Genomic DNA, 24,334 nt, shown 5'->3' with positions numbered 1-24,334 from the left:
TCAAATCCGACCTCAGACACTTAACACTTGCTAGCTGTGTGACCCTGGGCAAGTCACTTAACCCCAATTGCCTCACCCCCCCCAAAATTAAATAATAAAAAAAGGTAACTTGTGTGGGCAGCTAGGTGTCACAGTGGATAAAGCACTGGCCCTGGATTCAGAAGGACCTGAGTTCAAATCTGGCCTTAGACACTTGACACACTTACTAGCTGTGTGACCCTGGGCAAGTCACTTAACCCTTATTGCCCCGCAAAAAAAAAACAAACCCCAAAAAACAAAAACCTGTAAAAAAATCAAAACAAAACAAAAAAGAAAATAACTACACAACATATAATATTTTGGAGTCTGCTTGCCAAGATATACACTGGAATTATATGAGTAACAATTACAAAATACTCTATAAAAATAAAGACAGATCTAAATAATTAGAGAAATATTATTTGCTCATGGATAAGCCAAACAGGTATGGTAAAAATTTAAAAATAATTTACTAATCCAGTGTCATTCCTATCAAAATACCAAAGGATTGCTTTGTAGACCTAAAAGAATTAATTAAAAAAACCCATTGGAGGGATAAAAGATTAAGTACATGAAGGAAATTTAATGGAAAAAAAAAGTGGGATTGAAAGAGATCCAGTGTCAGATCTTCACAAAGCCATCATCATAAAAAATAATACTGAGGAAAAAATATAAAGTTTGATCAGTGGAATAGGTTAGATACATAATATACGGAAATAAATGAGCACAGTAACACAGTGTCTAATAAACCCAAAGATCCTAGGTATTGGGGAAGAGCTTACTACTTACTTGGCAAAAGAAGAGACAAGGAAGCCAAAGGCAACACTGATTTAAAATATAAACTTATTTGTAAATCTTTACAGAAAATAATGAAGACCATACATAACACAGGCATTTTTATTATTTGGTGTGGTCTCACCATGAAAAATGAAATGTTTCTCCAATTATTTGTTTTTCTTGATTTTTACAGAATCATATTTAGAGTTAGATATTATAGATGGATTATAATATTAATATTATAATTGAATTTATAAGTCCTGTGTGTCTCAGTAGAATAACTCCAAATTATTTTAAGCATTTGGTAGTTATATTTAATAGAATTTCTCTTTCTGTCATTTCCTCCTCTATATTATGAGTATTGTATAGAAATGCTGATTTATTTTGTATCTTGATAGTTAATGATGATACTAATTTTTGTTTTTTTTCACTGATTTTCTTAGTTTTCTAAGTAAATCATGTTGCTGGCAAATAGGGAGATTTTTGTCTCCTATTTACTGATATGTGTGTGTGCATATAAATACATACATATTCTTACATATACACACATACTATCAATTTCTCTACATTTTCTAAATATTATAGGTAGCACTGGTCTTTCTAGAACCAAGTCAAATAGTAGTGGGGAGAGGTAGTAATGTTCTTTTATTCCTGCACTATTGGAAAAATTTCTAGTACTTTGCTTTTGTTAATAATGGGTTTTAATTTTTGAAATCTACTTTTGGTCATATCAAAGAATGATCCTTTCAGACTGGCTTTTAGGCTTTTTAACAAGAATGCTGCATTTTGAAGGCTTTTCTGCATTTATTGTTTTCATTATTATTTAAGTTAATATTTCCCCAGATGTTTAGCCATCCTTACATCTCTGAAATAAATCCAACTCAGTCACCATGCTTGGATTTTGTGAATGTGTATGCACATTCACAAAGTATTGAATATTAACTAATATAATATGAATATGAATTACTATGTAATATTAAATCTTTGTTTTCCCTTTCCCCTCTTACTTTTCTATAGGGTTAGATAGATTTTTATATCAATTGAGTGTATATGTCATTCCCTCTTTGAACTAATTCTGATGAGGGTAAGGTATAAGTGCTCCTCCCTTCACTTCCCTCACTTTCCCCTCCATTTTTTCAAGCTCTTTTGCACCTCACATAAAAATGTGAGATAATTTGCTCCATTCTACCTTTCCTTTCCCCTTTCTCTCAGTGCATTTCTCTTTCTCATCTCTTAATTTTTTTAGATATCCCATCATATTAAACTCACACCCATTTCTACTATGTATAGTCCTAACTTCCTTGATAAGAATAAACTTCTTAGGAGTTACTAATAACATCTTCCTATGTAGGAATGTTAGCAGTTTAACTTTATTGAATCCATTATGATTTTCCTTCCCAGTTTACCTTTTTGTGCTTATTTTGAGTCTTGTATTTGAAAATCAAATTTACTATTCAGCTCTGTTCTTTTCATCAGGAATGCTTGGAAGTCATCTTTTTCATCATTCATTCATTCACCTATTCATTTATCTATTCATTCATTCATTTATTTATCTACTTATTTATTTTTCTATGTACTCATTTATTTGTTTATTCATTAATCTATTTATTTATATATCTATCTGTCTATTTATGTGTTCATTCATTTATTTATTCATTCGATAATTTATTGATTCATTTATCTATCTATGATGCTTGATTGTAATCCTAGCTTTTTTGTTCTCTGAAATATCATATTACAAGCCCTCTGATACTTTAATGTAGAAACTGCTAAATCTTGTATTATCCTGACTATGGCTCTATCATATGTGAATTGTTTCTTTCTGGCTGCTTGCAATATTTTCTCCTTGACATAGGAGCTCTGGAATTTGCTTATAATATTCTTGGGAGTTTCCATTTGAGAATCTCTTTCTTTTGGTGGGTTCTTTTGGTTGTTGTTTTTGGCAGGGCAATGAGGGTTAAATGACTTGCCCAGGGTCACACAGCTAGTAAGTGTCAAGTATCTGAGGTCAGATTTGAACTCAGGTCCTACTGAATCCAGGGCCAGTGCTTTATCCACTGTACCACCTAGCTGCCCCCTGAGAATCTCTTTCAGGAAGTGATTGGTGGACTCTTTCAATTTCTATTTTACTCTCTGATTCTAGAATATTGGGAAGTTTTCCTTGATAATTTCTTGCAAGATGATGCTTAGGCTCTTTTTGTGATCATGCCCTTTTTTGATGAAAAAGAGGACTTCTAAGCATTCCTGATGAAAAGAAAAAGGAAAAAGGGGAGAGCAGAAGATGAATTGGATGGATAGTATCATGGAACCAACAAACGAGCTTGTACTGACTTAGAGAGGTAGTGGAGAATAGAAGGGCCTGGTGTGGTTTGGTCCATAAGATAACAAAGTGTCAGACATAACTGAATAACTGAAAAACAACAACAAAAATTTGGGCTCTGATCATGGGGTTGAGGGGGCACTGTTCCACACTTCACTTTTTTTTTTTTGTGCAGCTATTTTCAGAGCTAGTTCTGGGTGGGTGGGGATCTGTAACTTTTCAGTTCTTTTAAGGTAGTATGTTCTAAGGAGAGATGTATTTACTAATTTCCTGACCTGGGCCCTGGTCTTTGAGTAACTGCAAGCACTCTTTTCTGCCCTGGAACTGTGACCAGCAAACTCACTCACTTGTAGCTTTCAATTCTGGTGTGCTAGTACTCTTCTTCAAACTCTAGGACTGTGACCCAGGACTGGGACCCAGATTTGTGTATGGCTAGTGCAACAGAATTCTGCTCCCAATGCCAGGAAAGGAATTTCCTACAATCTCCCTCTCACCAGCCACCTGACCCCCTTCCCCAACTGTCTGTGGGCTGAGAGCTTGATTCAGTTGTCCTTAAGGCTTGTACTGACATATTGAGGTACAGCCTGTTGTTGTCTTACTGGGGTGTCATTTGCACCCAGTTGCTCTCCCCTTTCACCCTAGTGAGTCACTAGGTTCACTAGTTCACTAGTTACAGATCTTTTCTGTCAACCTTTTATTGTCTTGGGCTAGAAAATTATTCCACCTGGTTGTTTGTTATTGTTGTTATTAGTTTTGCCACTCCAAAATTCATTTTGAGGCATTTAAAAAAAGTTGTTTGGAGGGAAATTTGTAGGAGCTCATGTGAGTCCTGGCTTTTTCTCCAGCCTCTTGGGTCTGATTTTTTTGTTAATTAAAAAAAATATATATGATAGTTTCTATAGTCTCTGATTTCCAAATTTTTTTATTTGGTGCTTGATTTGTATTTATTATTTTATTTTATTTTTAAATTGCATGTTCAGTTTCTTAGTCTCTTTTCAAAATATATCGTTGGGGGGCAGCTAGATGGCGCAGTGGATAGAGCACCGGCCCTGGAGTCAGGAGTACCTGAGTTCAAATCTGGCCTCAGACACTTAACACTTACTAGCTGTGCGACCCTGGGTAAGTCACTTAACCCCAAGTGCCTTGCTTAAAATATATATATTGTTGGGGTAGCTAGGTGGTGAAGTGGATAGAGCACTGGTTCTGGATTCAGGAGGACCTGAGTTCAGATATGACCTCAGACACTTGATACTTACTAGCTGTGTGACTCTGGGCAAGTCACTTAACCCTCATTGCACCACACACAAAAATATATTGTTAACATATGTTTTAAGAAATATGCATTTTTCCTCTGGAGTCATTGCTTTAGACAACTTCTTCCCTAATATTTGGTGTATTGTCTCATTGTAGTTATTCACTTTAACAATTACCAGTTGTTTCTATGATGTATTCTTTGGTCTGATCATTATTTAGAATTTCTCTAATTATTTACCACCTAGACTTAATTTGTTCTTATTCCATGTTTTTTGCACTAAAATTTCTATATTTTATAAACTATTAATTATTTGTACCCTAGCGCATGATCAAATTTTGTAAAGGTTTTGTCAAATGCAGAGATATATGAATACTCTTAATTTTCCTATTCAAAAGATACCATGTCTCTCAAAAATACTTTTCCAAAATTTAACTGTTTTATTCAGTATTTAACTTTCTGTTAGATTTCCTCAATTCTGAAAGAGGAATGTTAATGGCTCCTACAATTATACTAGGTCTTTTTTTTCTTCAATTTGATGAGTGTTTCCTTTAAGAACTTAGAAACCATGGAGTTTGGTGTATATATAATTATGTTGTTTTATCATCTTTCATGCTTTTGTTATGGGAGTATTATGGGTCCCAGTTACCCCAGACAAAGAAATGACCCACCAGAAGACTGCTTGCTACCCACCAGGACAGAGTCACCACTCATCACCAGATTGCCCATGACCCATCAACAGATTATCTCAGCCCACCACCAGACTATCTCCAACCCATCACCCAATAAGGGACATTTTACCCACGCCATCTTAGCCCTATAAAAAGGGCACTCCCCAGGCTAGTCAGGAAAGAAAGTGTTTTTAAACCTTCTTCCCACCCAGTTTCTCTTGTACCCAATAAACTTGTTCTTTTATTCCTAACTAGGACTTGCTCGAGAGTATAATTCTTTACAGAGGAATCCTAAGGACCCATGTGCCTTCCCCTGTGCTTTCTCCCCTTAACACTTTCAAGGATATTAATTTTCATGTTTATCTTGATGTCATGAATTTTTATTTTTTGATTCATTTGAAACCAAATGCAACTCCTGTGTTTTTTAAAAAAAATTATTGGATTCAGAGTAAATTTTGTTACAGCTCCTAACTCTGACTTTTTATATGTTTTGATTACTTATATTTAATTTCTTTCAGAATTTAGTAGATTTTAGGAAAGAGAGGAAATATGGGAGGGATGAGGAAAGAAGAAAGAAAAACTAGGCTTGTGAACCTATGCTCTGAAAATATAACATTCAAATCCTTGGGCATTTATACTCCATGTTATGATCATTAAAATTTTTTTTTTTTGTGGGGCAATAAGGGTTAAGTGACTTGCCTAGGGTAACACAATGAGTAAGTGTCAAGTGTCTGAGGCCAGATTTGAACTCAGGATCTCCTGAATCCAAGGCCAGTGCTTTATCTACTGTGCCACCCAGCTGCCCTGATCATTAAAATGTAAATGACATTTTTTATCATTCTGTCTCTCAAACATTTTTACGATGCTTACCACAGACTCCTTCATATTACCATATTTCCATTTGCCAAAATTTTTCCCATCTATGCAACTGCTACAGCTAATTTCTCTTTCCATCCCATTTCCTTGTTTCTCTGGTGGGAGGGTTTATCCATTAACACTGTGAATACACACTCCCTTTTCTCATACCAATCATTCCAAAGGGACCCATTCTTCTTGAACAGCTACTCTAAGACTATCTTACTTCACACCAAATCAGGTTAGTGTTTTTATTAGTACTCAGGACATTTATTTGCATTCTATTTTCTTCTGTTTTTATCACCAAGCAACCTTTCCAGTGTTTTCCCTCTTGGGAAAAGTAGTGTGATTCCAAGAAACAATTACCAAGGGAAATAATCATGAGCTAGGAATTAAAGGTCTGAGCAGCATCATTGGGTCACTAATAGTCAGGACAACTAATTATGTTGCTTCCTCTTAGGAAAGGACTTAATATAACTCTTTTTCTTGAGAGGTTATTAAACTACAAGGGGAAAGATTAACACCTCTGAGTTTTTCTCATCCTTAAATACAATGTCATATTCTATGACAAAACAGGTAAGTGAAAATGAGTACCTTTAAAATACTACGGTTTTTACAATTATCTTCTTTACTCTGTAATGCCTATTTTGTCTCTCTTCCTCTTCCCCCATCTCCTCTTGTATGCTTTAATTTCCCATTCTTCAACATTTTATATATGTATATATATATATAATCATTGAGCAACAATATGATTTACAAAATAATACATTCCACAAGGTTTTGATATTTACGCTTTCTCCTTTTGGTGAATTGATATTTTGAAGATGTTTAGTATTTCATATTCCTTTTCTCATGATCTTGTCTCAATATTTTTAATTTTGGTGACCAAAGATCCAAGTATATATCTTGGCCATACCTACATTTGGTGACAATAGTCAATAAGAATTTTGTGTGGTAATCTTGAGAGAAACAGTCATCAATTCATCTTATAAGGGATGGTGAAAGGATCATTAGTAAAATATATGGTGTCCAACAGTTGTGGAAAGAATTCCTTTTCTAACGATGTTTTGGGCTTTTGGAAGAGGTGAGGGGAAGGATGTAGAATCGAGATAAACCAAAGTAGAGGGAATAACAAAACAGCTCCTTTAGAAGAGAATGTCATTAGCTTCAATTTGATTTCAATTTACTTATATATTCTAGAGATTAGATTCCATAACAGTAAGTTTAGACCAACACTAGCAAGATTGGAACTTCTCTTGAGGCTTCTATGTGAAAAGGCATTTAAAAATTACATTCTCACCCCTTACTTTTCTGATGTAGCAGAGGATCGAATTTGTAAAGTGAAAAAACTGTTGCACTGAAAATCAAAGCAGGTATCTTCAACTAACTAGCTGTGTTGCCTTAGGCAACAGGTAGCCTCTCTATTCCCTAGTTTTATAACCTCTGAAATCAGAAGTTTGGATTAAACAATTTCTGAAGTTATTTTCATTGAATGATTCTAATTTTTACATAATAGGTTTGAGGAGATAACTCCTCCAGACCTGGATGATAGAGCCAAAATCTCCAAGAGGGAAAGACGAACAACTCTATCATGGATCTTTGCACCTAGAGAATCCAGGGAGCTTCACTATCTTGGCAATGTTTTCTGAGTAAGTTGAAGAGGCAAATATATCTTTAACTAAATTAGATCTGGAGGTTCATTTTTCTGTTTTTTTGATTATTCCTAAAATACTCAAGATTTCTTCCACATTAATAGAATTATTTTTAAGGATGTGTCCCATTTTTCTATCTATCCTTACAGTTTTATCAAGGACTAGCCAATTATGTGGCACAAGCAGTTTTTATTGGGACCTTTCTTCCTTTCTTCAGTGTTTTTTCTAAGATAGATTAGGTTACATAGCCATTATAGTGTGGTGGCTAGGAAGTTGGCCTTGGAGTCAGTGTATTACAACAATTTTCATCTTGAGAATTACCTTTCAATTTGCTAGGAAACACACATTTGTTTCTGCAATTTCCAGTGAACTATCCACCAACTATAATCCCAATATATCCAATTAGTACAGACACTTAGAAACACACTGATAATAGTCATGTTGATTTTCCATATTTAAACCACCATAGGCATGACCATTTTACAATTTCCTAATAAAATAATTTACAAAGGAATTAATAAACCAATGTCAAAGAACTAAGTAAGAACTTAAATATGGCCAGCTAATGGGTATGATGTAGTATTTTAGATTGAAGTAGATGATTTAATGCACTAGTGCCAGGGAGAGAACATTGAAACCATTATTAAGAATGTACAATTATTCCATCTTGTTTCTTTGTCTGCAAAATGAAAGAGGGACTCTGAACTCCAAGGTCTCTTCTACCTCTAAATCTATGATCCTATAATCACTATGTTTATCCTCTACACATGGTTTTTAAAAAAATCTTTTTCCTACTTATTCCATTCTTCTTTGCTTCTTTCTTACCTTCTCCTGTTTTTTATGCATCTTCTCACATAGTTATCCTTCCCTACCTTTCATTATACTTCTCTACTTCATCCTTTCCTTACCCTACCTCCTTCTCCTTTGTGTTTCTCTGGATATAGTTTCTAACTCCTAATACATGTGAGTAGTTCTGGAATTGAACTCCCCTCTGAATCTTTATTTTAGACTATGATGGAAAAGAATGCAAAGTGCCATCAGTAATCACAAGTGAATGCCAAGATATTTTATAGATTAAGACCATTTTTTCATCCCTTGAAATGATGCATATCACTTGGAATTTCCCTCTCTACAAAATTTGATTGCCCCATCCCCCAGTCCTGCAAAAAAGAAAAAATAGACAAATGTATAAACAATTCTATCAGTATTTTTTTTCTTTTTCTTTTTCTTTTTTTTTTAGTGAGGCAATTGGGGTTAAGTGACTTGCCCAGGGTCACACAACTAGCAAGTATTAAGTGTCTGAGGCTGGATTTGAACTCAGGTACTCCTGACTCCAGGGCCAATGCTCTATCTACTGCGCCATCTAGCTGCCCCCAATTCTATCAGTATTAAGCATCACTGAAGCATTACAAGTAATACTGAACTAATTTTATACCTGAGTCTTTGTGGATTAAAGTTAATCATCTTATTTTAGGTGAGATACTGTCGTTGAATAGCTTTATGATGGATTCTTTAGTCACTGAGTCAAATTCTTACATTTCAAAGGTGCTGGAAACACATTCTCAGCAGAGAAAGCACAATATTCTCTTTCTGACCCCTTCTTTTTCTTTATCCTGAACTAGGGATTTAGCTTAATTAAAAAAATAAACATTTTTATTTAAAGTTTTGAGTTCTAAATTTTATCAATTCATTTTCTCCCTCCCCTCCCCATTCCCTAGAGGGGTAATATATAAGTTATATATGTGCAATTATGTAAAACATTACCATACTAGTAATTTTATATAAGAAAACTTGAATAAAAGAAAAAAGATGAAAGAAATGAAGTGAAAAATAGCATGCTTTAGTCTGTTCAATCAACATCAGTTCATTCTTTGGAGGTGGGTAGTATGCTTCATCATTAGTCCTTTCGGATTGTCTTGTATTGCTGAGAATAGGTAAGTCATTCACAGTTCTTCATCAAATAATATTGCTGTCACTGTGTACAATGTTCTGGTTCTGCTCACTTCACTATACATCAGTTCATACAAGTCTTTCCAGGCTTTTCTGAAATAATCTTGCTTTTCATTTCTTATAGCACAAGAATACTCCATCACAATCACATACTACAACTTGTTTAGACATTCCCAATTGATGGGCATTCCTTTGATTTCCAATTCTTAGCCACCACAAAAAGAGCTGCTATAAATATTTTTGTACAAAAAAGGCCTTTTTCTGTTTTTTTGGGATGTCATTGGGATATAAACTTAGCAGTGGTATTGTTGGATCAAAGGGTATGTACAATTCTCTAGCCCTTTGGGCATATTTCCAAATTGCTCTCCAGAATGGTTGCATAAGTTCACAACTCTACCAACAGTGTATTAATTTCCAGTCTTCCCATATCCCCTCCAACATCCAAGATTTTCCTTTTTTGTTATATTTGCCACTCTGATAGCTGTGAAGATACATCAGAGTTATTTTCATTTGATTTAGCTTACTGTGAAGTGAGAATTCATTGTCTGGAACATACCTGATCAGGAAGTGGATATAGTGAAATGTCAGAGGAAGTAACCCAGAACCATAGACTGTTAGTTATAGAATGGACATTTGGTATTAATTTTTTAATATCTTGATTATATGGATTAGGAAGTGGTCCAGAATTAAGGAAATCATCTAAAGTCATTAGAACACAGGTCTCTGCTCTTTGCACTAGATCCTACTTGCTGCTGTTTCATCCTAGTCGAATCCAATTTACTTACCATTTTGTACTCTAAATCTTATTACCTATGTGTTTGTTCAATGAAATTGCACAGGTGTGCACCAAAGGGAGGATTATGGGGAAAGTATAAAAGGGTTAGTTATAATACAGCTATAAGGACCAGAGTGAGATTTGGAAAGGCCATGCTACACTGTTACTGAGTATACATACCATGGTTAGATATCTAGGTGGAAAAGGACAGGAAGAATCATAAAAATTATTTAAAGACAATGCAGAGAAGTGTTAGGGGATTGGTGAGGAAATTAAATATATTTCTCTCTTGCTCTCTCTTCCTCAGTCTGTTGTATTCATAGTGTAATGGTGCCAGAGTTGAAAAGGCTAGCAGCTGTGCATAAAAAACATTGAATTTTAAAGGTTGACCTATAGTGTTGATTCTTCTTCATTCTAATGGATGGGGGAGGGAGGCAAGGTATTTCCTTGGCATTGATTTTTGGCAGAGTAGACATAATATCGAAGTCAGATCTTTAGTCACTGTTATAGAGTTACTGAGAGAAGAGATTGAATCTTTGGAGAAAGTACTTTGAATGAATGTAGAAGTCGAGAATATGGATTGACATGTCAGTGTGATTGTGTGTAAGTCATGTGTATTATCAGTACAGAATAGACAGTATGTTGTCAGCTCAGCATAAGTTAGTACTGTGTGTGCTCTGGTGGGAAAACTTTCATACATTGAAGTATGTTTAGTCTTCAATGTAGATTTCTTGAGTGTCTGGCAATATTGAAAGAGTAAGTGCTAGGGCTAAGTGAAGGTTGACATCTTCCACAGGTGTTTCAAGTCCTGAGATAAAATGCTTTCTGGGTCCCTGTGCTAATCCTCATGCCATCCTATTAATACACAGAGATTGTGATGACAAAGACTGTGCAGATGTAAATTACTGATTGATATTTATCTGAGCCCCCAATAATTTCAATAATTAGGAAAAAAGATGCCTGTGGGCTATTGTGAAAAGATGGATCCAAAACTTTTTTTTAATATTTTATATTTTCCCCACATTAATTTCTTTTGGGCAAGGCAATGAGGGTTAAGTGACTTGCCCATAGTCACACAGCTAGTAAGTGTCAAGTGTCTGAGGCCAGATTTGGATTCAGGAGTACCTGAATCCAAGGCTGGTGCTTTATCCACTGTGCCACCTAGCTTCCCCTGGGTGTTTTTTTTCCCTCACTGACTATTCTAATTTCTTCAATTTCTTTTTCTTCTCTCACTGCTAATGCTAGCATTTCTTCCTTCCTTCCTTCCTTCCTTCCTTCCTTCCTTCCTTCCTTCCTTCCTTCCTTCCTTCCTTCCTTCCTTCCTTCCTTCCTTCCTTCCTTCCTTCCTTCCTTCCTTCCTTCCTTCCTTCCTTCTGTCCTTTCTTTCTTTCTTTCTTTCTTTCTTTCTTTCTTTCTTTCTTTCTTTCTTTCTTTCTTTCTTTCTTTCTTTCTTTTGTGAGGCAATTGGGGTTAAGTGACTTGCCCAGGGTCACACAGCTAGTAAGTGACAAGTGTCTGAGGTTGGATTTGAACTCAAGTCCTCCCGAATCCAGGTCTGGTGCTTTATCCATTGTGCCACCTAGCTGCCCCCGAAGGTTTTTTCTGGCCAATTATATGTTAAAACAATGTTTAACCTTTGTTTTTAAAATAGTTTTGATTTCCAAAATTTATTCCTTTTCCCCTCCCCTCTCCATGCCCTGAGATGGTAAGCAATCTGATATAGGTTATACACATGAAATCATGCAAAACATTTCCATAATATTTATTTTATACAAGAAGACAAACAAAATAAAAGAAAGTGAAAAATAATATACTTGTCTCTATTAAGACAGCATGAGTTTTTTCTCTGGAAATGGGTAGCATGTTTCATTATAAGTCCTTTGGGATTGTCTTGGATCATTTTATTGGTGAGAATAGCTGTCATTCACAGATCTTCATCACACGATATTGCTATTACTGTGTACAATGTTCTCCTGGTTCTGCTCACTTCACTTTGCCTCTATTCATGTAAGTCTTTCTAGGTTTTTATGAAATCATCCTTCTTTTAGTTTCTTATAGCACAATGATATTCCATCACAATCAAATATCACAGTTTAGTCATTCCCCACTTGATGGGCATCCCCTTAATTTCTCCTACCCTATCTTATGACTATCCTAGTTTCTTGTGATCTAATACCTCTAATCTGTTGTCACCCATTATAGTGGAAAAAATAGGTTGTTTACTTTTAATTCTCATAGTTATAATTTCTTCCTCTTTTTCTACCAACAGGTCACTTCAGAGTCTGCATTACTGAGTGAGTCAATGGATGGAGCCAATGATTCTTTGGTGACTGAATTTGTATTGGAGGGACTTTCTGTTTCTTGGGAGATGAATATTTTTCTGTTTTGTTTCTTCTCCTCTTTTTTTGTGGGAATTGTGCTGGGAAACCTATTTATTGTGTTCACTGTGATTTTTGATCCCCATCTGCACTCTCCCATGTATTTCTTGCTGGCCAACCTCTCCCTTCTTGATCTGGGTCTATCTGCCACCACAGTACCCAGGATGATTGCTGATGTTCTGAGTACATACAGAATCATTTCCTTCCCAAGTTGTATGACACAGATATTCTTTATCCACGTTATGGGGGGAACTGAGATGGTTCTCCTTATAGCTATGGCCTTTGATAGATATACAGCCATCTGCAAGCCTCTCCATTATCTGACTATTATGAGTCCCAAAACATGCATTTGCTTTGTAGTGGCTGCCTGGGTGATTGGGGTGATCCATGCTGTGTCTCAGTTTGTTTTTGTTATAAACCTGCCTTTTTGTGGCCCTAACAAGGTTGACAGCTTTTACTGTGATTTTCCTCGAGTCACAAAACTTGCCTGTGTAGATACCCACATAGTGGATAATGTGGTCACTGCTAATAGTGGGCTTATTTCTATGGGCACCTTCTTCCTGTTGATCATTTCCTACATCTTCATCCTGGTCACAGTCAGACATCATTCTTCAGGTGGATTGTCCAAGGCTTTTTCCACACTGTCAGCACATATCACAGTGGTATTCTTATACTTTACTCCATGCTTCTTTGTCTATGTATGGCCATTCCCCACACTGTCACTGGACAAATTTCTGATCATTCTTGACTTTGTTGTTACTCCTGTCTTGAATCCTGCAATCTATACATTTAGAAACAAAGACATGAAGGTGGCAATGAAAAGACTGAGCAGACGGATTGTGGGTTCTAAGGAGTCTTCTTGATAGATTTTGTTCAACAAAGTCATGGTATGCTTCAGCCTCATGCTGACTATCCTAGATCCTAAAAAAACCTTATCATTACCCTGCTAGGAGCTCAGAACTTTCATCAGAGAACACATTGCTTATCCTTAGACATTATTCTCAACCATGGTTATAAAATTATTTTGGCAATCACAGATTGAGTGAAACATACCATTCCCACATATAAGACCTACAGTGAAGATAATTGTATACTTATGCTGATACCCACACTCAACACATTTAATTACTTCAGTGCCATAAGGCATACCTCCTCTAGTGTTACTAAATAGTTCAAGGAAAATATGATGAGATGTAAAACAACCTTAACAGGGTTAATTCCTTTCAAAAGAACAGAGCTGAATGCACAAGGAATGCACAGAACTCCTAAGATGAAGAAGGAAGCCAACAAGTCAAAAAGCATTTATTAAATACCTACTATGTACTGGGCACTATGCTAATTACTGGGAATAAAAAAAAAGCAAAAAGAATCCCTGCCCTCAAGAAGTTCACATTCTAATGGGAAGAGAATAGATTAAAAATTATGTATATACAAAATATACGGATCAGCAGGGGAGTTAGATAACAGGAAAATCAAAATAGGAATCTAAGCCAGGATGGCTTCAAGCAGTTGGCCTAAAGACATTACAAAGTGCGTAAGGACATTAGGGCAGAGTTTGGTTATGGTTTCAGTATAACATTTGGTTTAATTCCTCAAACATTTACTACTACTAATTATGTATATGTACATAATTACTCTTGGGAAATGGCAGTGTTTAGAGCAATGATGTATAGGTATACCTGTGTGTTAGTTAAAATTTTACTTAATATAATTCTTCACTATGAGTAAACTTGGTAAGGAGCACCTCTATAAAACAATATTTTCATTGAAATTCAATGATTACAATGAATAAAATGTGGATTCATATAAGAGAGCATATGATAAAGTCCAAGTTCCTTAAAATGACACTCAAGCCCCTTCATATGTCCCTAATCTACTTTTTCAGATTTTTTCCCCATGATTCCCCATCAAATAGTTTAACCTTTAGCTAAATTGTAGTACTCACCATCCTCAAATTATTTTTCAAGTTCTCCCCGTCTGTATTTTTGCTTTGTGAAAGTAGTATTTATGTTTATCATGTCCTTCTCATCTTTCACTGTCTGTTCACATCCTAGCTATAATCCAAAGTTCAGTTAAAAAACTACACTCTCCATTAAAAAGGGCAGCTAGGTGGTACAGTGGATAGAGAGCTGGACCTGGAGTCTGGAGATTCACTTTTCTGAGTTCAAACCTGGTCTCAGAAACTTACTAGCTATGTGACCCTGGGCAAGTCACTTAGTCCTGTATACCTCAGTTCCTCTTCTGTAAAATGAGCTGGAGAAGGAAATGGCAAACCACTCCAGTATCTTTACCAAGAAAGCCCCAAATGGGGTCATAAAGAGTTGGACATGACTGAAACAACTGAACAACAACAATTATCCATTAAACCTTCCTTGATAATTCCTTGTCCTTTTTGGTTCCCCTTATGAGTGGTCATTTTACCCTCATCTGATGTCATAGCTCTTTCTACTCGTATAAGGCACTTATCTATTTGTTGAAATGGATATGTGATTTCCTTGATTCAGGTATTTCCTCTAGTGATACAAATCACAATCTAGCCATGCCTACCTATCCTGTGCTACCTTTGTCCTTGACCTTCCAAAAGTGCACCACATGTAATGTCCACCCAAATTGCTGGGGGCTTTCCTTACTTTCTCTCAACATCATGAGTGTACCAGTGGGACATTCTCAGTGTTGACCTGTCTTCTCCTTCTCTTTTAACATGAACAACTTATTTCTCTTAATCATGTGGATGTAGGGTCCCCTACATCCATTTTTTCCTTTGGGTTCTGAATTTGTGACAGGCTATATTTTCTTCACACACACAATGGGTATTATTTCTTCCTTTTCTGTGATATTCATTTTTTTTTCTTCAGACACAATGGTATTCCATGCTTTACTGCTATATAAGCAGCAATGGTAAAATGTTAGTATTGAAAATATGGGCCTTCACTTTTATAGGAAGCTTGGGGGTCAATAACAGAGCTTTGTAATTTCCTGAAACCAAAAATGCGAAATGAATGACTAAAAAATGGGAAATGAATGGTGGAAAGAACATTGATGCTGGTTTTGACAAGTTCATACAAAAGTTTAACTAATGCACATCAGTTGTCATTATGAGCCCAAAGTAATAGAAACTCATTATGTAAAATCTTATAGAGAGGAAAGGTAGAAATTTGAACAATATAATTTCACAAAAAACTAACAATCTATGGACAAACAAAAACAAGTTTAAAAAAATCTTGACAAGAGACTCAGAAAAGAAAAAAAGTCTGAAGCCATTTATGTATGAACTGGAAAGGTATTTACAAAGAAAAAGACTGGAAAAAGTCTGCAAAGATTTTTTTTTACAATAAATTATTTTTTCTTATTAAAGATGATAGAGTCACATTTAGATTCTAATGAAACAGATATCTCAAGGAAATGGAATGGCACTAATGGTAACAAAGATGGGAAAAGCAGCAGGATCAGACTAAGTGTATATAAAAAATGGTATTGTGGCTGGTGCAATTTTTAGGGCCTTGAGAGTTCAATTCTTTAGGAGCCTGACAGAAATATATCAAAATGTGGGGAAAAATCTTGTATCTATTATTTTTAAAAAGTTACCAGGAACATCAATAACATACTAAGGCCAAAATTTTTATCTGCATAAGATGTTTATGAGAATAACCTATATATGCCCAGAGGTTTGTGCTTAATGAGGGAATTAGAAATGCTTTTATAAGCATTGTTCCTCAGTAGTCTGGTTTTTTACTATTACAAAACTGGCGGAAAGTCATTTTGTTTGTCGTTCAGCTGTTCAGTCATGTCTGACTGCCCCAGTGGACCACAGCATTCTAGGTCCTTCTATCCTCAACTATCTCCAAAAGGCTGTCTATACTCCTATTTGTTGCATCTATGATGGTATCTAAAAGATATAGAGAATACTGTTAAGGGCTAAAATTCTAGCTAAACTGTCTAAAATATCTAATGAGTGGTTGCCAATAAATTATAAGCTTTAGCAAGGGTTAGACTTTTTTTTTTTTTTTTAGTAAGGCAATTGGGGTTAAGTGACTTGCCCAGGGTCACACAGCTAGTAAGTGTTAAGTGTCTGAGGCCGGATTTGAACTCAGGCACTCCTGAATCCAGGGCCGGTGCTCTATCCACTGCGCCATCTAGCTGCCCCAAGGGTTAGACTTTTAAGCATTTATTAAGGAGAATAAGCATTTGGTAAAGAGAGAAAGGCCTAGATTCCTATTAAAGGGAGAGCACATTTCTAGCTCCTCTCTCCACCAGAGTCCAGAGGAAAAAAAATGAGACCGAGCGCCAGTTTCTTCCTTCTTCCTCCCACTAGCCTGCGTTACTTCCTGATGCCAAAGAAAAGACTCCTGGTCTTGCCCTCAAAGACCTTCGCTTCATGGGCAGAACTCTTCTACAGTAAGTCTCCAGCAGTTGGCGTCATTCTAGTCGTTACAATACAAAATTCCACTGTGCTTATCATTTGTTGATGAAAAAAATTGATTTAGTGGAGCAAAATACTATGTCAAAGGCTCTTCTCTAGTGAAGTGTTTCCGATGTATATGTTAAAATTATACAAAATTCCTTGAAAGATTATAGCATCTGACGTAACACTGCTTGATAACTCTTTGATCATTAATGTCAAATGAGATGCAAAAGATATATGTTTACCAAGGTTGTACATAGTTATAGAGGAAATTTCCAAGCAGAAGAGTCTAAGTCAAGGAGGGATTCCTTATAGAACAATAGTTCTTACTTTGGGGTACATGAAATTATTTAAAACTACTTTGATATAATTAATTTTGGTATAACATATTTGGACATGATAAATATTTTAATAATTTCCTTCATAATCATATACATTTTATTCTGAGAAAAGTTTCATAGGCCTCACCAAAATGCCAAAGGGGCCCATGTTCATGACATAAAAGAATTAAGAAACCCTGCTACTGATGGCAAGGTGCTCCAAATTCTGCTGTTTGTCAATAGTACAATGCTGATTACATAAAAAACTGCAATATTGCTGAACATACTCCCAAGTGAGATTCATTATTTTTCTAGAGTTCAACCTAAATATTCACTCAACAAATATCAAATAGATTAATGCCTTGTGCCCAGAATATTGTAGTGTCTAAGAGCACCTGACCCCTTTGAGCTTCTTTATTACTATGTAGGACACCACCATACTCTCTGTCACCAAGGCCCACAGGCTGGGTGTCATCTTTAATTCCTCACTGTCTTCTCTCCCCATATTCAATTTTTTGCCAAGTCCTGTCAATTTTATCTTTGTAAGATCTCCTATATATATGACCCCTTCTCTCCTTTGACACTGCTACTATCCTGGTGCAGGCTCTCATCAATTCACAACTAGACTATTGCCGTATTTTTCTAGTTGATCTCCCCAAATCTCTCCCCACCTCCATCTACCCTCCACTCAGCTGTCAAATTAATCAGATTAATTTTCCTAAAATGCAGATCTGACCATGTCACCTTCATGTTCAATATACTCCAATGGTATTCTATTACCTCTAAAATCTAATATAAAACCATTTTTTTGGTCAGTCCACACTCTTTATAAGCTTTTCTTCCCATTCCTCTCTCCCATGTTCTTTGATTTAGTGTCAATGGCTTCATTCTTGTTTCTCAAAGAAGATACTTCATTTCCAGACTCCAGGTATTTCCCCATGCCTGGAATAATCCCCTTCCTCATCACTGCCTCCTGGTTTCCCTGGTTTCTCTGACTTTCAAGTCCCAGCTAAATTTTTATTTTCTATGAAAAGCCTTTCTTGTATCCCCTTAATTCTAGGGCCTTTCCTGTGTTGATTTTCTGTAATTGTAATTTCTGTAATTTTCTGTAGTTGGTTGCATATTGCTTCCCCTATTAGAATCTAAGCTCCTTGAGAGCATGAACTGTCTTTTGCCTTTTTTTTTTGTATCCCCAGTGGTTGGCACATAGCAGATGCTTAATAAAGAATTATTGACTGAACGACTGATCTCAGTGGCTGGTCAGGTATCTACCCACAAGACATCTACGTGAACTTCAAGATACTCTCTTGGTCTTCATTCCCTGAAACATCCCCTGGAATTTCTTCTCATGGGTTTAGCCAGAGGACACAATTAATTAAAAACAGAGAATCTAATGAAATGGCATAGTAAGAAAAATAGTAACAAAACATTTCTCCCACAAATTTTGGGTGCTCTCTCCATCAAATATACCCTGCATTAGTGGGAAGAGTGGACATGTGTTTGGAACAAAGGTGGAAAAACACAAATATAGAAATATATATGGCCAGGATGTCCATGTGAAATGGCACATTAAAATAATGTATAAACCAAAAATATAGACTGGTCATCTGGCAAGAGGGAATGATAACTATTGGGCATCTTATATACTTTAATGGTATCCTGGTGATGTCAATTGATTCTAGGAGAAGCTATCCAATTAAAAGGTATTTCTATTGTGGGTTCTCACCTATAAAATGAGATAGTTGGAGTAGATGCATCTAGTTCATATCAATAATTCTGGAATACCTGGTAGTGTAGGGTCTGCTTTCTTCTCGTTGTGACTAATGAAAAAGCAAAAGTATGGTTTGACAATTGGGGTTTATTGCAAGCATTAGACATTTTATATTAAGTTTTTGGTAGCAGAAGTCATTAGTAGAAGACAGATGCTTAGATAGTCAAAAGAAGGGAAGAATTAGTACAGGGAGTAAGAAGTTGAGGAGGTGAATTCTTTCTCTGGTAGGACAAATTTGAGTCCTTTAACTATGATATTTAGGGGCAGCTAAGTGGTGCAGTGGATAGAGTGCAAGGCCTTGAATCAGGAAGAGTCATCTTCCTGAGTTCAAATCTGGCCTCAGACCCTTACTAGTTGTGTGACCCTGGGCAAATCACTTAACCCTATTTACCTCAGTTTCCTTATCAGTAAAGACTGGGGTAGGAAATAGCAAACTACTCCATTTTTTTTTTTTGGCCAAGAAAACCCCAAATGGGATCACAAAGAGTTGGACATGACTGAAATGACTGAACAACAAAAAATGATCTTTACATTTTCTCACCTCAACCTCAAGCAGTAAATAGAATTCTCTATGAATATTTTCATGTGTTGTGAGAGGCTTCCATGGTGCTCTGTTTCAGTCAGCTAGATTATATGCAGATCCGTCTTTCTAGGTTTCAGACTTATCCTTAATCAAATGATAGTCACAGATAACTCTTTAGGCTTTGGAAATCTTTAGGTCATCTTCCTCCTTAAGATCTATTAATTTCTGTAGACAATTATCTAAGGGCTCCTGCTACCAAAATCCCTATTTAGTCTAGTGCTTGCAATAGACCCAATTGCCAAATCATACTTTTGCTTTTTCATTATCCACAATGGGAAGAATACAGACCCTAAGTTATCAGTATCCCAGAATCATATATAAGAGCTAGATGACATCTACTCTAGCTACCTCATTTTTTTTTTTTTTTTGGTGAGACAATGAGGGTTAAATGACTTGACCAGGGTCACACAGCTAGTGTCTAGTGTCTTAGGTCACATTTAAACTCAGGTTCTCCTGAATCTAGGGCCGGTGCTTTATCCACTGTGCCACCTAGCTGCCCCCCCCCCCCAGCTACCTCATTTTACAGGTGAAAACCCACATTGGAAAAAATCCTTCTTATTGGATGCCTTCTCCATTTAAGGAGAATTATCTGGGCAGTCTTGTCTCATTTCTCTCCAGCCTGTATTCTGGACTCTTTACCATGTTTCTGCCTAGGTTCCTTTGTCCATGATTCCCTGCCCCCAACCCCCTTTTCGGTTTTCTTTAATGTGTTGTCTTCTTCCATTAGAATGTAGGCGCCTTAAGGGCAGGGTCTGCTTTGCTTTCTATTTGTATTCCTAGCACTTAGCTTAGTTCTTGGCACATAGTGAGTGCTTTTGATTCACTGACAGAGAGGTTAATACACCCTTTCCAGGTCAAACAGGTTGTAAGTGACAGGGGCATGGCTTGTACCCATGTTTTCTGATTTTAAGTATAGTCCTCTTCCTTCTCTACTATCTGGGAGTCGAGAGAATGTCCTATTTCTACTAAACATCACTTTGAGAGAGGTGATTCCAGCCATAGACTCAAAGAAGGAGAGATTACTGGTCTCTATTTTTTTTCCTGTATATTAAAACCATGACAATTAAAATATGGTCCTGGAATTTTTTCCTTTCCATTATCTGCTTGCTTCCTCGGGGAAGATATATCTGCTCACTCTGTGATGATTTTCTCCCTCTCCCAACTCAATGATGCCACACAACACTCCAGAAAATTATTCACCCTATGGGGCCAGTTCACGTCAACTACTTGATAATTTAAGGGGCATAAGGCACTTCTTTTCATCTTATCTCGTTCCCTTTGTTTCATCACCAGGCAACCTTCCCAATGTTTTTCCGCTGGGGAAAACCAGTATGACTCAAAAAACATGATTACCAGGGGAAGTCAACCATGGGCTGGGGAACAGAGATTTCAGCAACATCAATGGGTCACTAACATCCAGAGCAATTAAATAACTTCATTCCTACTGAGGAAGATACTTATATGACGCTTTTTTTTTCCTTTGGAAGTTTTCCCAATGCAAGGGGAAGGTTAAGGTCCCTGAGTTTTTACAAATTGTGAAGATGCTTTTACCTCAAGTCCTGTAACAGAACAGGTAGATGAGAGAGATATTTTTATGGTCTATTCTTGCTCTACATTACTGTTATCTCTCCTCCCCATCTCCCCTTCCCCAATTCCTTTTTTTGTCTTTCTATATCTCTCTCTCTCATTTTACTTGTCCTCTAAATTGCATTCTTTCCTTTTATTCTATATCACACACATTCAATCACTACTTGGTGTTGTGATGTAATTAGTTTACTTAAAACTTTCATCTTTGGTGAATTGGTGTGTTCTTTTCTCTCCTATCTCCTTTATCACTCTTGTTTTCAAGTTTTCCTCTGGGAATCAAACAGTCCAGGTCTGATGCTTGATTATCGCTATACCCATTGAATCTTTGGATAGACTGTCTAGAATCAAGCCCTGGTGTAGGTGAAAAGGGAAGAGAATCTTCAGCTCCAAACTGGCAAAGGGCATCATTAACTTGATGAGTTTCAAACTGCTTTATAGCCATTCTGAATTATATTTCTTGAGGCTGAATGGTTAGGGGATAGTTAAGTAGATATGATCTAATGATCACAGATTTAAAGCGGAAAGGGAGCTCAAACGCCACCTAATTCAGTCTTCTCATTTTCCAGATGAGGAAAATTGAGGCTCCAAGAGATTAAATGACTTTCCAAACACCAAGGAGTAAGTAGGTTCCAAACCCATGCCCTATTTCTCTATATAGAGTATTTGATACTTAAATCATGAGAAGAAAACCTTTCTCAAGTTGTGTTTAGGCTATTAAGTTTAGGCTATATGAGAGAGGCAGAAGTGGAGATAATAAAAGAAATCACAACCTTTCTCAGCATCAGTTTATTATCTCTAAAATGGAAGCAATAATACTTGCAGTACTTATTACATACAGTTCTGGAGGAAGTGCTTATGTGAATGTAAATAACAATAGTAAAGATGATGATAAGTGCAAGGCAGTGTGCTTTTGAGAGGAGATGGTATAGTGGATAGGGCACTGGACTGAAAGTTTGGAAGACCTGGGTTCAAATTTTAAATCAGATATTTGATAGATGTGTGACTTTGTTTTTTTTTTGGTGAGGCAATTGGGGTTAAGTGACTTTCCCAGGGTCACACAGCTAGTAAGTGTCAAGTGTCTGAGGCCGGATTTGAACTCAGGTACTCCTGACTCCAGGGCCGGTGCTCTATCCACTTCACCACCTAGCTGCCCCTAGATGTGTGACTTTGGACAAAAACTTAGTGCCTCAGTTTATTATTTGTAAAATGAGGAGGTTGTACAGTTCTTAATCTATGATCCTTTGAAGATAAAATAAATGGAACAATATTTCATGAGGGATATTATAGAAGACCTGTTTATTTTTGGCTTAGTTTTCATTCCAGGGAATTCTGAACCCTTCTCAATAAGGTTAGACCACCAAGGCAAGGATTGTTTTCCAGGGTAAGAGGATAGTTCTTCCTTAAGTTCATTTTCTTGTGGGTATTAGATTGAAAAGATAGGAAGTATGGTTTAGTCAAAGAACATTGGAATGAAAATCCAGAACCTGGATTCTAGCCTGTGGATGGTTAATTTGCTTTTGATTATGATCAAATTAGCTGTCATATTTGGGTTTCAGTTTTCTCCTCTACAAAACCAAGGCATTAGACTGTTTTATTTCAACTCTACCAAATGTTATGATTCTGTTTTTCACCTTTTGTTCTGTTCAAATATGTACCTGCATTTCAGGTTTCACAAAGTGACTCCCCCAGGCCCTCTGGTGGTGGAGCCAAAAATTTCCAATAGGGAAGGAACCCACTCTGCTGGGGATCTGGGCATCTGGAGAACTCCTGGGAGCTTCACAAATTTCACAATATTTTTTCTGAGTAAGAAGAAGGGACTCCTTTTCCTTTAAATGAGATTAGGAAAACCTCCTAGTAAGTACTGGCATTAGGATTTCAGTCAAGGTCTCCTCAATCTGTTTAGGATCTTCCAATTATTTCACCCTGAATAGACTCCAATATCTATCAGAACTGGTTTATACATCCTTGAGCTCATGGACAAATATCAGATTTCCCTCTGCATATTATTTATTAAGACTTTTCTGCCACTTTCCATTACTCTCACTTTTACATACACAACTTTAACACTCAGTATTACTTGACTTTTTCAAATAACAGCCTTATGACCTTATTTGACAAAATGGTGCAGTGCTTCTTTGCGGCAAATAAAGACAATTTGTTGGCATTATTAGTTCTTGGCTCTAATTTTAATTTTCCAAAGTCAAAGAAACTGATGCTGATCCCAGGAGGACACAGATACTGCTCTGAGATCTCAAACACTGCCTACATTAAGCTAGGAATTTAGCCTGATTTGATGTGAGAATTCAGTCCCTTGCAAAAATCTGGTTGTTGGGAAGCATAGAGGAAAGTTTCAGAGGAAGATTATTAGGAATCATAGAATGTCAGAATTGAATTTAATTTAGAGATAATCAGTTCTACCATCACTTCATTTGGTTATCGCTACATACAGTCACTCCTTGGATAGGCTGTATAGAAAACAAGCCATGTTGTAGGTCAAAAGGGAAGAAGTTGCTAGCTCTAAACTAGGGAAAGATTATCTCTTCTCATTTTGAGGATGACAACAAAAACAAGAGAAATGTCTTTTTCTAGGTCCCTTAGTGCAAAAATTCAAAGTTGTGATTAGAAACATTTTCCTATCTTATTCTAATGCTCCTTCTGATATGCTATTCTGCCTCCCATGCTAATTGTCCTTTCACAATGAAAGCATCCTCATCCTTTCCCCATTTCTATGTGATTATTAAATGACATTACACTAGTGTAGATAAAGAAAGGATAGTGGGAGAACAGAATCATAACCAGGAATTGTTACACATGGAGCAAAGGGTAGAAACAGCTCCTTTAATTTGAGGTATAGTGGTGAGAAGTGGGGAAACAGAGAACTAGGGAACAAGTACAAAAGGTAGAGTGGAATGTGAAGATCATCTTTGAGCCTCCAATTCAATCCAATGAACATTTATTCATCCTGAATATTAGAGAGTATAATGACAAAACCTATTTTAACAGCCCCCATATTCAAGTAGCTC

General features: G+C 36.4%; 1 protein-coding gene across 1 annotated transcript in view; it reads left to right on the top strand.

The window, feature by feature from the left end:
- The window catches only part of LOC122742619 (olfactory receptor 4F6-like), a 76,888-nt gene extending 63,377 nt beyond the window's left edge, over positions 1 to 13,511 (top strand). The window contains exons 2-3 of the mRNA XM_043986966.1: positions 7,410 to 7,542; positions 12,540 to 13,511. Of these exons, the coding sequence (XP_043842901.1) occupies positions 12,573 to 13,511 (939 nt within the window). The 5' untranslated portion in view covers positions 7,410 to 7,542; positions 12,540 to 12,572. The remainder of the gene's footprint in view (positions 1 to 7,409; positions 7,543 to 12,539) is intronic.
- The last annotated feature ends 10,823 nt before the right edge of the window (positions 13,512 to 24,334 follow it).

Source organism: Dromiciops gliroides, chromosome 2, assembly GCF_019393635.1.
Source record: "Dromiciops gliroides isolate mDroGli1 chromosome 2, mDroGli1.pri, whole genome shotgun sequence".
NCBI classification, from domain to species: domain Eukaryota; kingdom Metazoa; phylum Chordata; class Mammalia; order Microbiotheria; family Microbiotheriidae; genus Dromiciops; species Dromiciops gliroides.
This window is presented reverse-complemented; position numbering and strand designations above follow the sequence as displayed.